General features: G+C 36.8%; 1 protein-coding gene across 1 annotated transcript in view; it reads left to right on the top strand.

Annotated features, from left to right (window-relative positions):
* The window catches only part of LOC103023419 (collagen alpha-1(XXIV) chain), a 193438-nt gene that overhangs the window by 139276 nt on the left and 33616 nt on the right, over positions 1-20546 (top strand). The window contains exons 31-39 of the mRNA XM_022677290.2: positions 775-819; positions 1848-1901; positions 7974-8027; positions 9791-9844; positions 11657-11710; positions 14364-14417; positions 14506-14613; positions 16718-16771; positions 18291-18398. Of these exons, the coding sequence (XP_022533011.2) occupies positions 775-819; positions 1848-1901; positions 7974-8027; positions 9791-9844; positions 11657-11710; positions 14364-14417; positions 14506-14613; positions 16718-16771; positions 18291-18398 (585 nt within the window). The remainder of the gene's footprint in view (positions 1-774; positions 820-1847; positions 1902-7973; positions 8028-9790; positions 9845-11656; positions 11711-14363; positions 14418-14505; positions 14614-16717; positions 16772-18290; positions 18399-20546) is intronic.

Below are 20546 nucleotides of genomic sequence, written 5' to 3'. Positions count from 1 at the left end.
GAGTTTAATATTAAGAGACATCCTGAAATGAAACATAAATTTGAAAAATATTAGTTTACGTAGATGTATTATTTAAAGTGGTATATTTCATCATTTGTTTTATTACAGAGTCTTTGGCCCGTGTTTTCAAATATATTTCTCCTTCTGGCCCCCAACAAAAAAAGTTTGGACACCCCTGCTCTAACTTAACTCTTCTATTTATCTTCTGAGAACTCTCCTCAGAGCTGCTGGCTGGACAGTAAGGTCAAGTAATGGCACCGTAAGAACACCAGATGGTGCTCTGAACACCGTGGGTAAAAATAAGAATATGGACATTAAAATAGCCAGTCTTTTACATTAGACAACCTCCTATATGAAGACTCGTAGCTCCAGTGCAAGAACAAACATGCTCTGAAGCAGACATGTCCTGATACAGTACGGATCCGTCTGCCTAATGTTTTTTCAAAACAGTGTAAATCTGGTTGTTTGCCCACCGTCCAAAGTTCCTGATCTGATCTTGTATTTACCTCTCCAGCTCCAGAATAGGTTCTAATTATTTTTTTAATCCAGCTCAGACGCCTGAGACTGACACTTAGCTGGCACCATTTAAGAGCATCATTAGGAATACTTTGCATTTATGAATGGCATCTAAACATTTCTATCACAGGCATCGGCACAGGCATCAGCACAGGCATCAGCACAGGCATCGGCGCAGGCATCAGCACAGGCATCAGTACAGGCGGTGCTGGAGCTGTTGTGTAACAGGGTTTTTTTTTCTGATGTGTTTTTATATAGGGTAAAGCTGGAGGTCCAGGGAAGAGAGGCAATCCAGGACCACCGGTACGTACACACAACGTACACTACTATACACTACACACACACACACACACCCTTAGCAAAGCTTCACCTTCACTCTTTCATTACCATTTCATTCCTATACTACAGTGTGTATAAGAACGCTGCAATCATTAATCTGAACCAGATTCTTAAAACTCCTCATCTCTCTGTCTCTCTCTCTTTTTCCTGTTTCTCTTTTTTCAATTTCTGTCTATTTCTTTGTCTTTCCCCATCTCTCTCTCTGTTTCTCTCTTTTTCTAACCTCTCTCTCAGACACACCGTCTTTCTCACACTTTCTCTCTCACACTCTCGCTCTCTCTCGCTCTTTATATCTCTCTCACAAACACTCTCTCTCTCTCTATCTCTCACTCACACTCTTTCTCTCTCTCTCTATCTCTGTCACACACACTCTTTCTCTCTCTCTATCTCTGCCACACACTCTTTCTTTCTCTCTCTCTCTGTTACACACACTCTTTCTCTCTCTATCACACAATCTCTCTTACTATCTCTGTCTTTCTCACACTTTTTCTTACTATGTCTGTCTCATATTTTCTCTTACTATCTCTCTCTCTCTCTCTCTCTCTCTCTCTCTCTCACATAAACACTCTCTCTCTCTCTATCTCACACACACTCTTTCTCTCACACTCTCTCTCTCTGTCGCTCTCACACACTCTCTCTCTCCCTCTTGTCTCTCAATTTCTCTCAATCTATCTGAGCCTTTAAACCCACAGCGCCATCTAGTGACAGAATTTTAACTTTAATAACTGAATCTAATACTCAGTTTAATCCTAAATTCTTTTTTTTTTTTCAGTTTAAATTTCCTAATAATCATAATAATATAATTCACAATTTAATTATTGGACCATTTAGATATTTTAACAAGAAAATAATCTATCTAGTCTAAAGAGTGAGTCTGTTTTAAAAATGCTTTTTAATTGAAAGCAATGTTTGAATTTTTCTCATTTAACTAACAGGTACTATATTTGATCTGACTGTGTTTGCCTGTGTGTGTATATGTGTGTGTTTTACAGGGTGTATCAGGTCCTCCTGGCAGTACTGGTGAGAAAGGGCCACATGGTGAGCCTGTGAGTATTCTGCTCATTATACTTATCCTCTTAATTCAGTTCACTTTCATTCAGTTCTTTGTGATTCAGTTCAGAGTCATTCAGTTCACTGTGATTCAGTTCAGAGTCATTCAGTTCACTGTGATTCTTTTCACTGTATGTTAGCTCAGTGATTCAGTTCAGTGCCATTTGGTTCACACTGATTCTGTTCAGTGTCATTTAGTTCACACTGATTTCTGTTTAGTCAGTGTCATTCAGTTCACACTGATTATGTTCAGTGTCATTTAGTTCACACTGATTCTGTTTAGTCAGTGTCATTCAGTTCACACTGATTCTGTTCAGTGTCATTTAGTTCACACTGATTCTGTTTAGTCAGTGTCATTCAGTTCACACTGATTCTGTTCAGTGTCATTCAGTTCACACTGATTCTGTTCAGTGTCATTTAGTTCACACTGATTCAGTTCAGAGTCATTCAGTTCACTGTGAAACCAGTTCACTGTATGTTAGCTCAGTGATTCAGTTCAGTGCCATTTGGTTCACACTGATTCTGTTCAATCAGTGTCATTCAGTTCACACTGATTCTGTTCATTGTCATTTAGTTCACACTGATTCAGTTCAGTGTCATTTAGTTGACACTGATTATGTTCAGTGTCATTTAATTCACTGTGATTCACTTTACTGTAATTTAGCTCACAGATTCAGTTCAGTTGTTTTTAGCTCAGTGTTATTGTGTTAAGTCTAGTTTTTATTTGTTTTCGTTCAGTTCACATTCATTTGATTGTATTTCAGTCAGTTCATATTTTAGTTTCATGTTTTTTCAATTTGTTTTTATCCAATTTAATTTTTAATTTTTACTTTTTAATTTACGAACAATTTTAAGTATGACCACTTTATAAAAGGTAGTTTTGAAAGTCCTTTTTCAAAAGCCACCAAGATGCCAACATTACAAATGAGTATTGCGTAGTTATGTAGACTCCACCCTGCACTGAAGAGACAATGTATCAACTATAAAATGAATTTTATTAGACAAATAACTGTTATAATAATTTAATTGGTTAATTGGTTAAAAAGAAAGAGTGCTTACTGTCCTATAAAGGATCAAATAATCAATTCACATAATCAATTAAAAGTTAATTTATGACTTTTAATTCATGTTTTTATTTAATGTTATTTAATATGTCCCATGTCTAACTATTACAGGCTGTTTATGTCTTTGGAAGGAAGTAAACTTACAAAATCAGCAGGGTATCAAATAATTATTTTCCTCACTGTACTTATATTCCTGCATTTTAGAAGATTTTACACATTCCACATTTCAGTAAAGTTAGTACAGTAAACCATTCACTGTTTTTATAATGTTTCCATTCATTCATTCATTCATTCACAACAAACGTTTCAGTACTGAGAATACCAAGCGATTAAGTGTTTCATGTATTCATCTCTCCCATGCGTCCTGCAAAAACATGTTAATTAATTAATGTTCAGGTCTTCGGTCCAGATCTTAATGCCCCCTGTTTTTCCCACAGCCTTGTCTTTGTAATGTGTGCAGCAAGTGGTTTTACAGTGTTTTGTGGAAAAATATTAATGAACGTCTCTGGAAAACATGTGGTCTTGAAGGCAGTATAATTTACTCGTAAGATCTTCATCTTCATCGTTTCTGCATTAATGCTGAATCACAGAAGTGTACTGACACACTCTCGTGTCATGACCAGAGGTGGAAAGTAACGAATTACATTTACCCAAGTTACTGTAATTGAGTAGATTTTATGAGTAATTTGTAATTTTTATAGTAGTTTTTAAAATAGGTCATTTAACTTTTTTTACTCAAGTACATTTTAACACAAACTGAACTGTAAAACTATAAGAATAAGGTTTATGGTCACATATATGACCAAACTTTTTAACAGTACTGAAAAAAAATGGGTCATAAAAACTTGTTCACTTGTTCTTGAAAATGTCTTATGGGGTGAAATGAACAAATATTGTCTGAAAGGGTCCAAATTATTATGCGGAATAATAATTTATATATATATATATATATATATATTAGTTAATAGTAATTAATTTATGATTTGCTGTACTTTTTTACATCAAATAATTAAAAGTAACTAAGTACTTTTACTTAAAGTGTCTCGAGTAGAAGGTACTTTTACTTAATTACAATTTTTCAGTACTTTTTCCACCTCTGGTCATGACAGACCCTGACTTTTGCAGAGTCAGAGATATGTGTGTCCATAGCTGTAGTGAATCAGGAGAAACTGCACCTGAAAAGCCGGTTATCTTAAACTGGTCAGGTGATTGTGGTGAGAATGTGAACTGACCTCATTCAGACCTGACTAACAGAGTAACAGAGTGAGTTTGGGAACGGACTGAGACCCAGTGGCGTGCAGTTAATGTAGTGGGTACCTCTTCTTCTGCAACACCCCCCTCTCCACCCGCTGACCTACACATAGATTTATATTAGAACTACTATATTCTCTGTCTCAACTTAGTTATATGAGCTTAATGCACATTAACAGCCCAAAAATACAACAGCTACAAACGACAAAATCAAAGCTAAATTTTCCTAAACTTTCCAGCACGGCCGGCCAACAAATATCACTCATTTGTATGCCTACAAGACGCCCGGTCAGCCAAAACATTAAGTACAAACAAAAATCACCAGGCAGACGGACTGTTATTGTGAATTAGTTTCAACTAGTTGAGCCAAGGGGGAAATTTAGTTCATTTGTATTCAATAAATTTCATTTAGATTACTTGCTAATACTTTACAATAAGGTACATTAATTAACAGAACCTACCACGGAATGTCTTGACTCATTTTTAATGGACGCTATTATATAATGACTCAATTAATCATCATTATTAGTAATCAGTGTTGTGCGTGAAAGAGTTCAAAGAATGCGTTTATTGAACACGCTCATTTTTTCGTGAACGTTGAACTGAACGCAACACATTTTTTGAATAAAGAACTTGAACGTGAATTAGTTCACAGTATGTGTCATGAACGGCAGACATCCCTGTAAAAGAACGCTGGAATTTGTTTTCCATTGAAAAATGAGTGACATCTGTTTTCTCTTTTGAAACGCAACAAGAGAAAGTTCCTCCCTTCTGTATTCTCGCTGTATTCTCATGTATCACCAGACAGAAATGGTTTTGACATTGTGTGCGCAATGCATTGCGGGCAGCGTAGTGTCCGGCTGAGAAAAGTTAACATATTGGCTAGTTAATAACATACTGGCTTCCGCACGACGTTACACGTGACGAATTGCAGCAGAGCGGGGTAGGCATAGCAACACCGCGTAGAGATAGCGGAGGGCTGGAGGAGCGAGCGAGAGTGAGAGAGAGAGAGAGAGAGAGAGAGAGAGAGAGAGAGAGAGAGAGTGAGTGACAGACCAATGACGAGAATGAGAGAAAGCGCTGTAATAAAAAAAAAAAATACATATTTCATATTATATATTCTTTTTTTAATTAAATGCTGGTAGATTTAATTGCACTAAGTATAGAACTGGTCTACCTTGTCCGTACTGCTGCAAGTTTCATCACCTGGTAAGACACCCAAAAGTGCAGTGACATGAGCAAATGTCTACAATGAGCCGTTTAAAGAACGTATAGTGATGTCTAGCTTGTAGTGTAAAAAAAAAATATTTATTTGAATATCTCACGAAAAAAGTAAAATGAACTGAACTTTGAACTAGTTCAGAATTAAAATTGTGAACTTTGAACGTGAACTGTCCACTTTGAGCATGTATGAACTGAACTTGAACTAGTTCAGAAAAGCTGTGAACTGGCACAACACTGTTAGTAATGTTGTAATTGCTGTTATTTTTGTTGTAAAGTGTTATTGATTGCTCTGATCGTTTGTATTGTAAACCAGGTCACAATACAAAGTTTCAGCTGGACAGTTCAGACTGAGGGATACCTATAAACAGTGCGATTGATTATTTTTATTTAGATTAGATGGTTTTCTGTGGTGAAGCACATCAGTGATGTACTGAAAACACAGGTGGGTGTTATTGCAGATGGATGTTATTATTATGGAGCTTTTATTATAGTTTACTGATCCAGAGTGAGATGCTCTGTTTATCAGTTCAGACATCTGATGTTCTTTAATCCACGATTTGTTGACCAGGCGTGTGTGTGTGTGTGTGTGTGCGTGTGTGTGTGTAAAATATCATCTAGTCAAAACATGTAATCTGTGTGACGGACCCCCCAGCTGTGTTAAAAAACACTGCGGATCTACAGCTGTTTGATGTGGCTGCGCTGTTTTTCCATTCACACACACACACACACACACACATATTTAATCCCTGTTTCTGTCAAATACACAAACATGTCCAGTCTCATTCACATAAACACATAAATATCCAGGAATCGTATTATCATTTATCATTTCATTCTGTATCATTCAATTCAGTTTAATTTGCTTAAGTTTGAATTAGTTTTAGTTCAGTTGCATTTATTTAGATTAATTTTTGTTCAGTTCACTTTTATTTAGTTCATTTTTCCTATTTTCAGAATTTAGTGAAAGTTTATTTAGTGGAAAACATTACATTTCTCGCATATTAAACCTAGCAGATAAATAAACCTTTTTGTGGATCAGATGAGAATAATAGCAAACCTACAGCACAACCTGAATTTTTACCAAGAAAAATGTAATCAAATTATTTCCCAAGCTTAACAAATATTAACAATTAAAGAAAAATAAATAAGTCAATATTTCCTGTGCTACAAAATTCACTACTGCTACTACTACTACTATATACAACTGCTGTGCTTGGTTAGCATAATACAGTTCAGTTTTACCAGTTTGGCTTTTGTTGCGTTTTTTTTTTTATTTTTTATTTTTTTTATTCGGATTATCCTAATTTAGTTCACTTTTACAAAGTCTTCATTCAATTCAGTTTAAAGTTTCATTTGATTTAAATTAATTGAATTCCACTCAAAACTTTCACACAGTTTAACTTAATCCAAACCTTAGCTTACTTCAATTCACTTTAATTTCGTTTAGCTTAATTCAGTTTAGTTTCACACAGTTTGGGTCAGATCAGTTTAGTTTAGCTTATTTTAGCTTATTTCAAATAACTTTCATTTGGTTTAACTTAATTAAATTAAATCGCACTCAGTTTAAAAATTAATACATTTTACTTGTATTTGGTTTGGCTTAATTTAGTTCACTTTTTATTTGGTTTAACTTAATTTAGTTTACTTTTCATTTGGTTTATCTTAATTCAGTTCACTTTTTATTTGGTTTAGCTTTATTTAGTTCACTTTTTATTTGGTTTAGCTTAATTCGGTTCACTTTTTATTTGGTTTGGCTTTATTTAGTTCACTTTTTATTTGGTTTAGCTTAATTGAGTTCACTTTTCCTTTGGTTTATCTTAATTGGGTTCACTTTTTATTTGGTTTAGCTTAATTTAGTTCACTTTTATTTGATTTAGCTTTATTCAGTTCACTTTTTATTTGGTTTAGCTTTATTTAGTTTACTTTTCATTTGGTTTATCTTAATTCAGTTCACTTTTCATTTGGTTTAGCTTAATTCAGTTTAGTTTTCCTTAATTCCGTCCAGGTTTAGTTCAGTTTTATTCAGTCTAGTTTCACTTAATTTCATTTCATTTATTATCTCAGAGTTCAGATTCATTCAGTTACATTTGATTCAGGTATTTTTAGTTTATACCATTCAGCAGCCAGATCAAAACTACACACACACACACACACACACACACACACACATACATATACACACACACACATACACACACACACACACACACACACACACACATATACAAACACCCCTGTGGTTATTGTTAAGAGTGGCCCCATCACACTTCCTCCTGTCTGTAATTTGTTTTTTGGCAGCTGAACCCTGCACACACACACACACTTCACCCAGCGCACACACACACACACACACACACACTCTTCCCCCCTGCACACACAGTACATGCCAATCATCTGTATTTGAGTTAGATCAGTGGAATTAAACTGTTTATGCTGAGTTATGGGAAAATGCGCTACGCTGGAATCACAGCTTATTCAATCATGACCTGATTTTAATGAGCTGATTTTGTGTGTGTTGTGATTAAACAGGGGGCTAAAGGGCCTGCGGGGGACCCGGGACCAGATGGAGAGCAAGGACCTGAGGTAACAAAAAAAAAGTGATTTATATGATTTAACTTAAACTTAATTAATCTACATGATTAAACACTTACTCAGCAAAGTCACTAAAGTCACACTTCAGAGCTGAAGCAGGAAAGGCTAAATTATATATTTGGGATATGTTAGATAACTCTTACACCGTGCACACAGCTACAGACCTAGACAAATCCAGTCTAATCTAAACAGATCTGAACAGCTTCAAATAAATCCGGACAAATCCAAATCAGCCGGACAGATACAAGCAGCTCGAAACTGATCCAAACAAATTACACACTAACCTGAATAGATCCAGTCAGCTCCAAACAGATTCACACAGCTCTTCAAACTATTCCATTCAGATCAAAACTGTTCTGAAGAGCTACAAAAACAGCTCAAACAGCTCCAAATAAATCCAATTAGATCCAAACAGATCCAGACTGAACCAAACAGATCCAAAACATCCAGACAAATAAAAAAAATGACTTGAAACAGATAATAACAGAATAAATTTGTTCAGAGTCAAGTAAATCTAGACAGCTCCAAATGTATTTAGACATTTATAAATAGATATGGACAACTCTGAACTAATCTGAACAGATCCAAACAGTTCTAATCAGCTCCTCACTCAGACAGATCCAGACAGATCCAGGCACATTCAAACAGATCCAGACAGATCTAGACAGATCCAGGCACATCTGAACAGATCCAAACAGATCTAGACAGATCCAGACACATCTGAACAGATCCAAACAGATCCAAACAGATCCAGACAGATCCAGACACATCTGAACAGATCCAAACAGATCCAGACAGATCCAGACACATCTGAACAGATCCAAACAGATCCAGACAGATCCAGACACATCTGAACAGATCCAAACAGATCCAGACAGATCTAGACAGATCCAGACGCATATGAACAGATCCAAACAGATCTACACAGATCCAGACACATCTAAACAGATGCAAACACATTCAGACAGATCCAAACAGATCTAGACAGATCCAGACACATCTGAACAGATGCAAACAGATCCAAACAGATCTAGACAGATCCAGACGCATCTAAACTGATTCAAACAGATTCAGACAGATCTAGACAGATCCAGACACATCTGAACAGATGCAAACAGATGCAAACAGATCCAAACAGATCTAGACAGATCCAGACGCATCTAAACTGATCCAAACAGATTCAGACAGATCTAGACAGATCCAGACACATCTGAACAGATCCAGACACATCCAAACAGATCCAGACGCATATGAACAGATCCAAACAGATCCAGACACATCTAGACAGATCCAAACGTCTCCAGAGAGATCCAAACAGACCCGGACACATCCATACACATCCAGAACAGATCCAAACGGATCCAACGGATATTTCTGTCGGTTCCAAACAGATCCAGACAGCTCTAAACACATTCAAACAGCTTCAAATAAATTGAAATCTGAAAAAGACCCATACAAATCTAATTAGCTTCAAACAAATCCAAACTAATTCATTAAAATCCAAAATAATATAGCTAGCTCCAGATATATTCAGACAGGTATAAATAGCTAAAGACATCTGTAAACAAGTACAAACAGATCCAATCAGATCCAAACAAATCCAGTCAGCTCTAAACAGAACTCTATACAGATTCACACAGCTTCCCAAACAAATCCAGTCTCAATGAAACTGCTCGAAACAGTACCACACTAATCCATATATCTCATTTAAACTGATCAGTCCCCATCCAAACAGATTCTTCTCTTTATTCCAGGGGCCTCCAGGATCTGAAGGAGAGCAGGGGCCTGCTGGAGAACCTGGAGCCAAGGTAAGAAAAATGCTTTTTATTTTTATAAAAACACTGTAAGGAGTTCCCCACAGCGCTGTTCCTGTTCCTGAGCAGAAAAATTACCACTTTAATGGACCGTTCTGTTCACTTTCATTTCTGTGCAGGTTTGATAATTGTGCATCATGTGACCTTTTAATTGTTTTGCAAAACAAAACTTTAAATAAAAGTATCTCATCTCTTTCCTTACAAACACAAACGTGGGACTGATGGCCTGAACATTTGATATCTGCGTTTCTACAGAATTTTTTTTATAAGAGGAAGTCAATTCCACATCTGTAATAGAACTGAACCGAATTCTACCCCCACACTAAAACCACATGTTCCTGCAACACACTCTAAACAGGAAACCTGTAACAGCTTTAAATCTGAGCTGTTTATAGGAAGAAAAGCATTGTCATGAGGTAATAGATTTGCTCGAAGCTGATTTATTTATTTAGTGCTGGGAACTGATTGCATAACTGAATTACAATGGCAACTGCTTTCCATAAACTGTTTCAGTGAACTTATCAAATCTGGTTTTATTGGGATTTTATTGAGGTTTTGTTGAGGTTTTATGTTCAGACCTAAAATGCTGGGATATCACAGTGATTGTGAGCTGCTGCTGACTTTAGTGTGACTTAGTCAACGCAAGGTGTTGAAAATGGCTGTGCTGTGCACTGTTTATCCCTTTTTATGCATTGAAGAAATACAAAAAAAAAACCAAATAAATAAAAAAACCCAGTAATAAATACTACACTGTAAAGTATAACTGCCCAACATATTGAAATCAGTGAATTAACACAACTTAAAGGTCGCATTTCTTTGTTTTTTCATTCATTTTAATATGTCTGGTTGTAGTCTCTAGAATGAATAAATGCCATGTGAGCTGTTTTTTTTGTGGGGGAAAAAAGTGCTCCGGTGATCCTATATAATGCTGCTTTAGTCTGGTGAAGGAGTGATGGGGAGAAATTTTATAGGATTTTGGGTCTTGCTCATGAATATTCATACATGCAAACATCTCGCCTCTGATTGACCAACAGCACTGCGACACCAGGAGGCAGTGAGACGAACAACAGTTAGAAACATTTTAAAACAAAAACATTTATACACTAATAACAGTCTTTGAAATGTTATATGTTACTTTACAACATGTGTAATAATGCCCTGCTAAGTGCAGTTCAGCCACTGGCCTAGTCTTAAAATCGCTGTAAAATGTCAAATCCACCGGAGATCCTATTTAAACCTATAGCTACACACAGAGGTGGGTATCAACCCCAGGGTTTTTGTTGGCTGAGCCACAGCAGAGCCGCCCAGTCAGTCGAAACAAAACCTAATTAACCTAACTAATCGTTGCAACCCTAGTCCAACTCTGGCCAGATTATAAATCTGGACCTTGAATTTAGTTTCTAGTTCTGGATTATGTTCTTTCTGGTAATTTTGTAAATTTTGCTTAGTTTTTAATCCCTGACTGTTTTTTAGATACCAATGTTATAGCTGCATTTAAAAATACATTTTTTATTTTACTCATATTTAATGCACCTGATATGTTTTTATTCTATGACAGTTTCCTTAAATTTAAATGTTAAATGTGGCAATGATGGAGGTTTATTTTGGGTAGTGTACCTCCTGGTGAGAGATCGTTGAGTGCTACGCATGCATCTACGACACACTGGAAGAAATTTTGCCCGGTTGCCAGACATTGAGAAGCAGTATGGACCCTCGAAACAATTGAAAATTTGTGTTGTACAAAATAGTGCAAATGGTACATTATTAAATACATCTCTTTATCTCTTTTTCTCTCTTTCTCTATAGGGTGAAGCAGGGCCAGTGGGTGCAGAAGGGGAGCAAGGACAGCAGGGCTTAAGGGTAAGTCCGTAGCTAAACCCCGCAGCTTGTGTTTGGCTGAACTGGACCCCCGGAGTGTTTTGCTGATTTTTACACTGAAACAGAGCTCTAATCCAGGGGCTGAGGGGCCGAGCGCTGTTGAGTCTGCTGTAGTGTGTGTTCAGCCTCACCGAGAGCGAGATTTGCTGCTTCTCTTAGCTTTTTTTCTCACTCCTCTTCCCCTGTTCCACCATAATTCACCCGATCCTCTTGTTTTTGTTATGGCGTATATGTTACGCTATTCACGCTAATATCCTGTGTAGCCTAGCCTGTCTTCTCCAGCGTAGCCGTTGCTTGTTTGTGTTTTAAATTGAGGAGAAACACTCTGCAGGCTTTTGGTTACAGGCCTGAAGGAGGAAAGATGCTCTCAGAATGTGCTGTCTACAGTATTTCCAGTTTTGGAGGCATCATGGACGTGCATATCATGACTAGGGGTGGGACAAAATATTGATATTTTGATATATTGTATTGTATATTATCATTTGCAGTACTTTTTAATATGTTGCATCAAATATGTATATATTTATGAAACTCTAAGCTCCATAAGACTTATCTAAGACCTAAGTCAGAGCGCACCTGCCTCTCAAAGGTAATGATGAGAGAAATTATTACAAGCCTTTTGCGCATTTCAAGATGCATTATGTGTACTTTTCCTGTCGTTATGATAGCAAAGCCACACTGACCTGTCCTAAATCAAGCTGCACGGTGCACGGTTGACGGCTCCAATATAGATTATTAAAATAGGGCCCCTAAAAGCAGATAAAGAGAATCAATTTAAACAAATGAGATAAATATTACATTTATTTATTAAGGAAAAGTTTCCATGATGTGGATGTCAATGAGGGGTAGTATTTGAACCTCTAGTATTATTAGTATTAGCAGTTAGTTTGAAGGTGAATTTAGAGTCAGGTGTTTTCAATCAATGGGAAGACAGTCAGGTGTGAGTGGGCGGAGCCTGTTTAATTTAAAGAACAGGGGCTATAAAAGTCTGCTCTTCACAACACACGTTTGTAGAAGTGTATTATGAGATTTCTAAGGACATGAGTGAACATCTGATGATGTTTTAGGTTCATATTTATGCAGGAAGAGTTCACAAACTTTTGAGCATCACTGTATTAGTATTTTATCCTCTTTAGTAACAGTAACAGTGCTGTGAGGTATAGTAGAGAATTGTCTAGGGATGTATTGTGTATCACAGAATCACAGTATCGTGATATCATCATTATTGTGGGCAACATATCATGAAAATATTGTATTGTGAGATGCCCTGTGATTGTCACCCCTTATTATGACAATATCAGCCAAAAATACTTATTAAATACATATAAAATTGCTGCTAATCATGAGTGATGTCACTGTATTCTCCAGAATATTCTTTACAAACCTCTAGTTACGTTTGGCCGTGGGCCAGATAGTTTCCAAGCCATTACGTGGCGGGTCAAAAATAAAAAAAATCTGTTTTGGAAAATGAAGTGTATTGGGATGGAGTCATACCTGTGAAGTCTCCAGTTTTGGATACTCCTCTTTCCCGCCGTCCTCCCGTATTAGTATTTTCCCATAAATTTCCCGTATCATATTAAAATTTCAAAAACTTTATTATTGAGGATACGGGGCACAGACCGCTGTGTGCCTCTAAACCAATCGTGGTGCCGGTTCAAGGAGGAAGTCCCGCCTTTCAGAAGAAACAGCCAATCAGCGGAGCGCAGAGGAGGATCAGTGTGGGAAAGACCCAAACTGAACTGATCAGGGTTGGTGTGATCAAAAGAAAGAAGTATCAATTAAAGATTATCAATCGTGTAGACCCCTTAGGACTAATTTTTACTGTCCTTTTTGTAAAAGCTCATGATACTATTTTTAGGTCACCAACAGTCATTTTGCAGAATTTGTGCACCCTTTGTTCAATTTTAAATCCATTAAATAAATAAAAAATATATTGTATAAAAGAGTACATTCCTGCCAAAAAAGACATGAAATCTTAACTTTTTTTCTAAATATCTAGAAAAGGGTTTTTAATTTGGCTGTAATAAAAGAATGACGTATGTAGGAATGTCCACAATATTTCAGTGTCAACAAAGCTAGACCTATGAGATTATGATAATCTAATTGTAGTCTGTAGGTGGTTCACATGTGGTTATTTTAGATTTTTTGTAAACCTGTCTTAAAATGTAAGGGATACTGAACCTCGGTTGGGCTGGTGGGATGGCTTTAAGCGGACGGAGGAAAATATCCCTTATTTTTAAATCCAAAACTTGACGGATGGAGTGCTACAGACTAGTAGCTCTCCAGCCCAAAGGGTTGTTGAACCCAATTGCAGAACAGTTGATTTCAATGCCGATAAACCCGGAATCGAACCTGTGTCGTCATGGTCGCGATCCAATATGTTACTACTGCACGGCTGGGAAAATAAAAAACACCCTTAAAAGGAGATAGGGAGTCAAAGAACGAGAGGAAAAAAAACGAGAACCGGCATAAACTAAAGTAACACCGAGTGCGACAGAGAGACAGGGGAGGCATGTAAACCAAAGCTCTCCAGAGAAGCGTTTTATTTTTATTTTTTTCTTTATTGCTCATTATAGTTCAAACAACCTCACGGGCCAGATATTTCATGCTTTTTCTTCCTATATTTGTATCTCAGGGGCTTCCAGGTCCAGCAGGAGAAGACGGACCTCAGGGAAAGGACGGACCAAAGGTCAGTCAGCATTTCTGTCATTAAAGTAAACATTAATTAGCCTCTTATAGATGGGTTCTATGAGTTCACCACTCCATTCCAACCTCAGGGTGAACCTGGTGACCGTGGGCCAATAGGAGAGCCTGGAGAACGGGGAGAAATCGGTGACCCTGGATCCCCAGGACCTGCCGGAGAGCCTGGTGTGAAAGGATTTCCGGTGAGTGAGCACTGCAGTGTTTATGTGCCTGTGAGTGAGTCAGAACAGACTAAAAAATTACATCCCCCAATGGACAGTGCAGTGAGTGGTAATGATGGTGACCGGCAGCCAAAGAAGAATTACCTATATTTAAAAAGGTCCTTTCATACAGTATAGTTGAATATCTGCTGTTTATGGTTCTTTAAAGAAATGTTAAAAAAATATATTTATAGGGTATCAAAAAACATTTTACTATTGTTATCAGTACAAGAACCTTCATTCTGTACATTGCACTCAGGAAACATGGTTTCATTCACATTATTAATAAAAAAAGTCTTAAATATTGTCTAATAACGTAAAAATCTGTGTAAATTAACATCCAGCTCTCATTTGATTTAGAAAGAAAAGAATTACAGTTTTGTTTACTAAGGCGCCCCCCAGCTTTCCGATTAGAATGGAAACATGGCGATACCCTTGCTCACTTCGATGTAGGCATCCTAACTAGTGTCGCTTAATGCACCTTATAATCCGGATCACCTTATTTATTTACAGAAATTGTGGTTTTATAGGTTTTATAGATTTAAATATCTTTAGCACTAATTATTGGAACACGAAATGTGTTTGATAAGCTCATTGACCCTTGACCTACATTCATAGGTGAATCTAATTATAAGAAAGGGTTAAGGCGCCAATTGCAGTTTTTCTCCTCTTTGCATCTTCTCTGAAGAGCAGCAACATGAGAGCCTCAAAACAACCTGAACTCTCAAATGATCTGAAAACAAAGATTGTTCAACATCATGGTTTAGAGGAGGGATACAAAAAGCTCATAATATCAGAGATTTCAGCTGTCAATTTCTACTGTGAGGAACATAGTGAGGAAATGGAAGAACCACAGGTACAGTTCTAGTAAAGGCCTCTTGATTCTTGGCAGATCAAGAAAAAATCTCAGATAAGTAGAGGAAAAGGATGGTGAGAACAGTCATAGTCAACCCACAGACACACAGACCAGCTCCAAAGACCTACAACATCATCTAGCTGCAGATGGAGTCACTGTGCATTGTTCTACTAGAGAAATGAAGAAGAAGCCTTTTCTGTGCACACGCCACAAACAGAGTCGCTTGAGGTATGCTAAAGCTAAAAAGCACATTTGAACAAGCCAGCTTCATAAACTTGAGTTATTTGGAGGGCCTTTATTTGTGCATGGTGGAAAAAGAACATAGCATCGCAAAACAAATACTTTTGTGCTCCCCACAGTAAAATGTGGTGGTGGTTCCATCATGCTGTGGGGCTGTGTGATCAGTGCAGGTACTGGGAATCTTGTTAAAGTTAAGGGTCACATGGATTTCAGTCAATATCAGCAGATTCTTTAGAACAATGTTGAAGAATTAGTGAGAAAGTTGAAGTTGCGCTGGGGCTTCAACAAGACAACGACCCTAAACACTGTAAACACTGCACAAAAAAACTAGTAAAGCATTCATGCAGAGGAACAAGTACAACGTTCTGGAATGATCATCTCAGTCCTCAGACCTGAATATTATTAAATTATTATCTGTGGTGTGATTTAAAGAGGGCTGTTCATGATCAGAAACCATCAAACCTGACTGAACTGGAGATGTTCTGTAAAGAAGAATGATCCAAAATACCTTCAGCCAGAAGCTTCAACCAGACTCTCATTGGAAGCTATAGGAAGAATTTAGAGACTGTTTTTTCTGCAAAAGGAGGATCTACTAAATATTGATGTCATTTTTCTGTTTGGGTGCCCAAATTTATGCACCTACCTAATTGTGTTATTATTATTATTGCACACTTTCTCTAAATCCTATGAACTTCATTTTACTTCTCAAATATCACTGTGTTCATCTGCTATATGATATATTTAACTGAAATTGCTGATCCAAACAATCAATAATTCATAAAGGAAAATCACTTTCTCACCTCTTTCAGCTTTTCTTACGTCCTATACTGTTCCTAAAATGGAAACCCAGTCATGTAGTGCTGGGATTGACGTTGGCTCTTGCTCTAAGCCTGGATTGTACTTGCCTCCACTTGCTTTGTATAGAGGTGTCTGCCAAATGAATTAATGTAAATGTTTCTCTAGTAGCTAACGCACGTATCTTTCCATTAGGGACCGGAGGGGAAACAGGGGCTACCTGGCAACCGTGGCCGTCATGGAAAGAAGGTAACGGATGATTTTGTGACGTGAAGATCAGCCAAGTTCCTCTGCAGATCCATCACTGCCACCTCAGCTCACCAAAATGGAAAACAGAGAAAAGACCCTCGGTCCATCACTGTTCTTATATAAACACACAGGGTTTTAGTGTGCACATGTAATAGAGTAATAGATTTAAACAAATATACAAGATACAAATATAAAATACTCAGAAATATGGTGGGCCTAGAATTGAACCTTGTGGAACACCTAATCAAAAACAACATCCTAAGAAAAACACATTATTTATAAGCACCGATGACCCAGTTCAGGTTTTATAAAAATAGATAGAAGATACTTGAAGCTAACAAGTCTCTTATTATTAGATTAATTATTAGGAAATTATAGCTTCTTTTCCTTCAGAAATATTAGTAATCCACTGGTGGAATATGTGTTTCCTAGTGTAAATCTAAATTAGATCAACAGGAACACAGTTGATCCATTTTATTACTTTGATTGGAGACAACAAGATGTTATTACCATTCTGTCTTACCAAATTATTGACACATAAAACAAACTGTACTTAATAAATATGAAACTACTATTTGCACTCACTTTGTTTAGGTAGACGTCCGTAAGTTTTAGAATTTGGCCGATTTAGTCCTTTAGCCCTCTCTGGAGAGAATGGGTAATTGCACCGAGCATAAGCAAGAATCATTTTAAGGGGGTGGGTGGGAGGGTGTGATGCGGTCTCTTTTTTCAGAGTGAATGAATCCTGAATCCGAATCCAGGTTATGTTCAATCAGAGAGAGAGAGAGCGCGCACTCAGTTAGAAACTTTACTTCCTCGATTCTTTGGTTTTACTATGAGTGAATGAGTTACTGAGCTCTGAGTTTCCCCTTCTGAAGTCTCCATTGCTCCACCAGCCCAGCCGCTTAGAGGCTTTTAGAGGCTGTACTTATCATGTAAGTACGTTAAGACATGGCGTGACGTGACCTTAAGAACTGCTGCAAAAAGCCACCAGACACCCAAATTTGTCTTTCTCACTAGGGCTACCTTCCCTTGTGTATTCAGTTCTATGTTATATAGTGGTTGTTTGCTTGGCCACTGTGTTGTAGGCTGTAAGAGCAAGTTACCATGTTCTGTACTGTAAAGTGTGACAGAGTGCTGCACTGCAGTAACACTGTACTGATTTAAATTTCAGTAAATTGACTGAACAAGCATTTATTAGTCATATTGATAGACTCTTTTCTTTTTTTTATTAATCTTTTTTCAGTGTAAACAGTTTAAGGAGTTAAACGGACACTACTGTCAGTTAATAAAGGAACTCTTGCAAAGTGTTAAATGTTTAACTATTTTAAAAGTGTGGATTTACCTCCATAGAGTGTGAGACTATATAAACCCTGGAAAAGCAGAGAGTTAATTCATACTTTTTGCTGTCAATTATTTTTGAAGCTATTTATGTTTTTATTTGTGGTAAAGTTACAGAAGACTTAAGTTCTTTTTATTTTTTCAAGGTAAGCAGTGTACATTATGATTGTTTTTTCAGGGTGAGCGAGGTCCCCCAGGTCAGCCGGGCGAGCCGGGGTCTCCTGGGGAAATCGGACAGACTGGAGAGAGAGGACTGAAAGGAGCTCGCGGGACCAGAGGACCACAGGTCAGTGTCTCTAACACTTTCCTTTATTTAGTTCCTTATTTCTTCTGTCTCTAGATTCAGTAGATTAAAGGTTGAATTCCCTGACGGGGATTAAACCTACCCTTGTAAAAGAAAAGTGCATTTAAGTATGTTTTTTAAGTATATTTAACATTAAAAAAGTACATATTTTTAACATTAAATATAATAAGTACGTAATTACAAACTAAATGTACTATTTTAGAACAATTTATTACAACTTAAGTAAATTTCAATTCTACTAAAGATATATTTAAATACAACATAAAATAATTAGGTTGTGCTTTTAAGTGCTTTTTTCTTCTCCAAACTTTAAGTAAATATTGTAAATGTACTATTTTTTACGTATTGATGCACATATTGTGTACGCCTTAATGCTACTGGGGAAAAAAGCCTAAGCTAAAGTGCACTTTAAGCAGTATTTAATGCCTATACATATATATATTTTCTATCAACTCAGCATATAATTTAAAGCATATTCCTTAAAAAAACATTTTACTTATTTTACTTATGGACTAATAGCTATTTTATTAAACGCGAGGTGACAAAATTTTGCGAGAAACAGTAGATAATTCAGCCTGTACATACATGGTAGTTCCAGACAGGAATAAAATCACAGAGGACCCCCCATAAAAGACAAAATTACCCCAGGACCCCCTGAGAAACTACTCCCGTCTGGATAGGGCTTTCGTCAAGTTTATGGTGTGTATTATTTTCGTTCCACTTCACAGTTATGTGCTACTTTGTGTTGGTTTATCGCTTACAATCTCAATAAAATACATTTTATTTAAGTTTGTGGTTGTAAGGTAACAAAAAGTAAAAGAGTTTTATGTATACTTTTGAAAGCCACTATAAGTGTCCAGTCTTTGTGAGGTTTTCTCAGACACTCCTGTCCTCAGAGCCAGAAGTTAATTGCAGTAATGTTCCTATCAGATCTAAAAAGCTGTGCTGAGAAAATTGTCCATTCATTTCTGCATTAATTTGATTTACTGCTGTTACATTGTAGTCAGGCCATCCAGGAACCAGTGCTGTAGAGTTTTATTACAGTCTCTTTATTAAAGGACACTTATTTAATAAAGTACATTTCTTTACTGAACAGTGACATGACCCGGCCGTTCTCTCAGGCTGTCCTGCACAGGCCATTACACTTGACCTGTGAAAATAAAAGACAGGGCTCTAGATACAGCCGTCTGTTTGACCTCTGGCTGTTAAAATCCAGCTAGTCTAAACATTAACGGTGTTTGGGCTGAAATCAAAGGATCTTAATGGGATATAATGCGCTTTCTTTTCCTCAGTGAAGCTATTAAAGAGCTACCCAGGAGTTAATCCTGTTCTTTTGTACACAGTGATTAACCCCCCGCTGCTCCGGTGGCCTGAGGACAGACAAGACTGTGTGAGCTGGTTTACCTTTTAGCTCAGGCACAGTACCGTGCAGTACAGCTGCATAATACTGATTCATACTGCAAATTCATACTGGATTAAAGTCACTTCACAGCTGTTACTTTATTTCATTCTGTAGAAACTGTAAAATCTGTAAAATCTACAGACAGATTCTTACTGGATTCAAATGACTCTATAGTTCAACTTCTTACTGTCAAACTGTATTACTTACAGTGTAAAATTCATACTGGATTAAAGTCATTTCAACTTTATTACTTACAATGTTAAATTCATACTGGATTAAAGTAATTTCACAGCTGTTACTTTATTTAATTCTGTAAAAACTATAAAAACTACAGATAAGATTCTTACTGGATTCAAATGACTCAACAGTTCTTACTGTCAAAATGTATTAATTACAATGTAAAATTCATACTGGATTAAAGTCATTTCACAGCTGTTACTTTATTTCATTCTGTAAAAACTGTAAAATCTGTAAAAACTACAGACAGATTCTTACTGGATTCAAATGACTCAACAGTTCTTACTGTCAAACTTTACTACTTACAATGTTAAATTCATACTGGATTAAAGTAATTTCACAGCTGTTACTTTATTTCATTCTGTAAAAACTATAAAAACTACAGATAGATTCTTACTGGATTCAAATGACTCAACAGTTCTTACTGTCAAACTGTATTAATTACAATGTAAAATTCATACTGGGTTAGTGTTGTTTCACTATTATAAATG

The sequence above is a fragment of the Astyanax mexicanus genome, chromosome 13, assembly GCF_023375975.1.
Source record: "Astyanax mexicanus isolate ESR-SI-001 chromosome 13, AstMex3_surface, whole genome shotgun sequence".
Taxonomy (NCBI): Eukaryota; Metazoa; Chordata; class Actinopteri; order Characiformes; family Acestrorhamphidae; genus Astyanax; species Astyanax mexicanus.
This window is presented reverse-complemented; position numbering and strand designations above follow the sequence as displayed.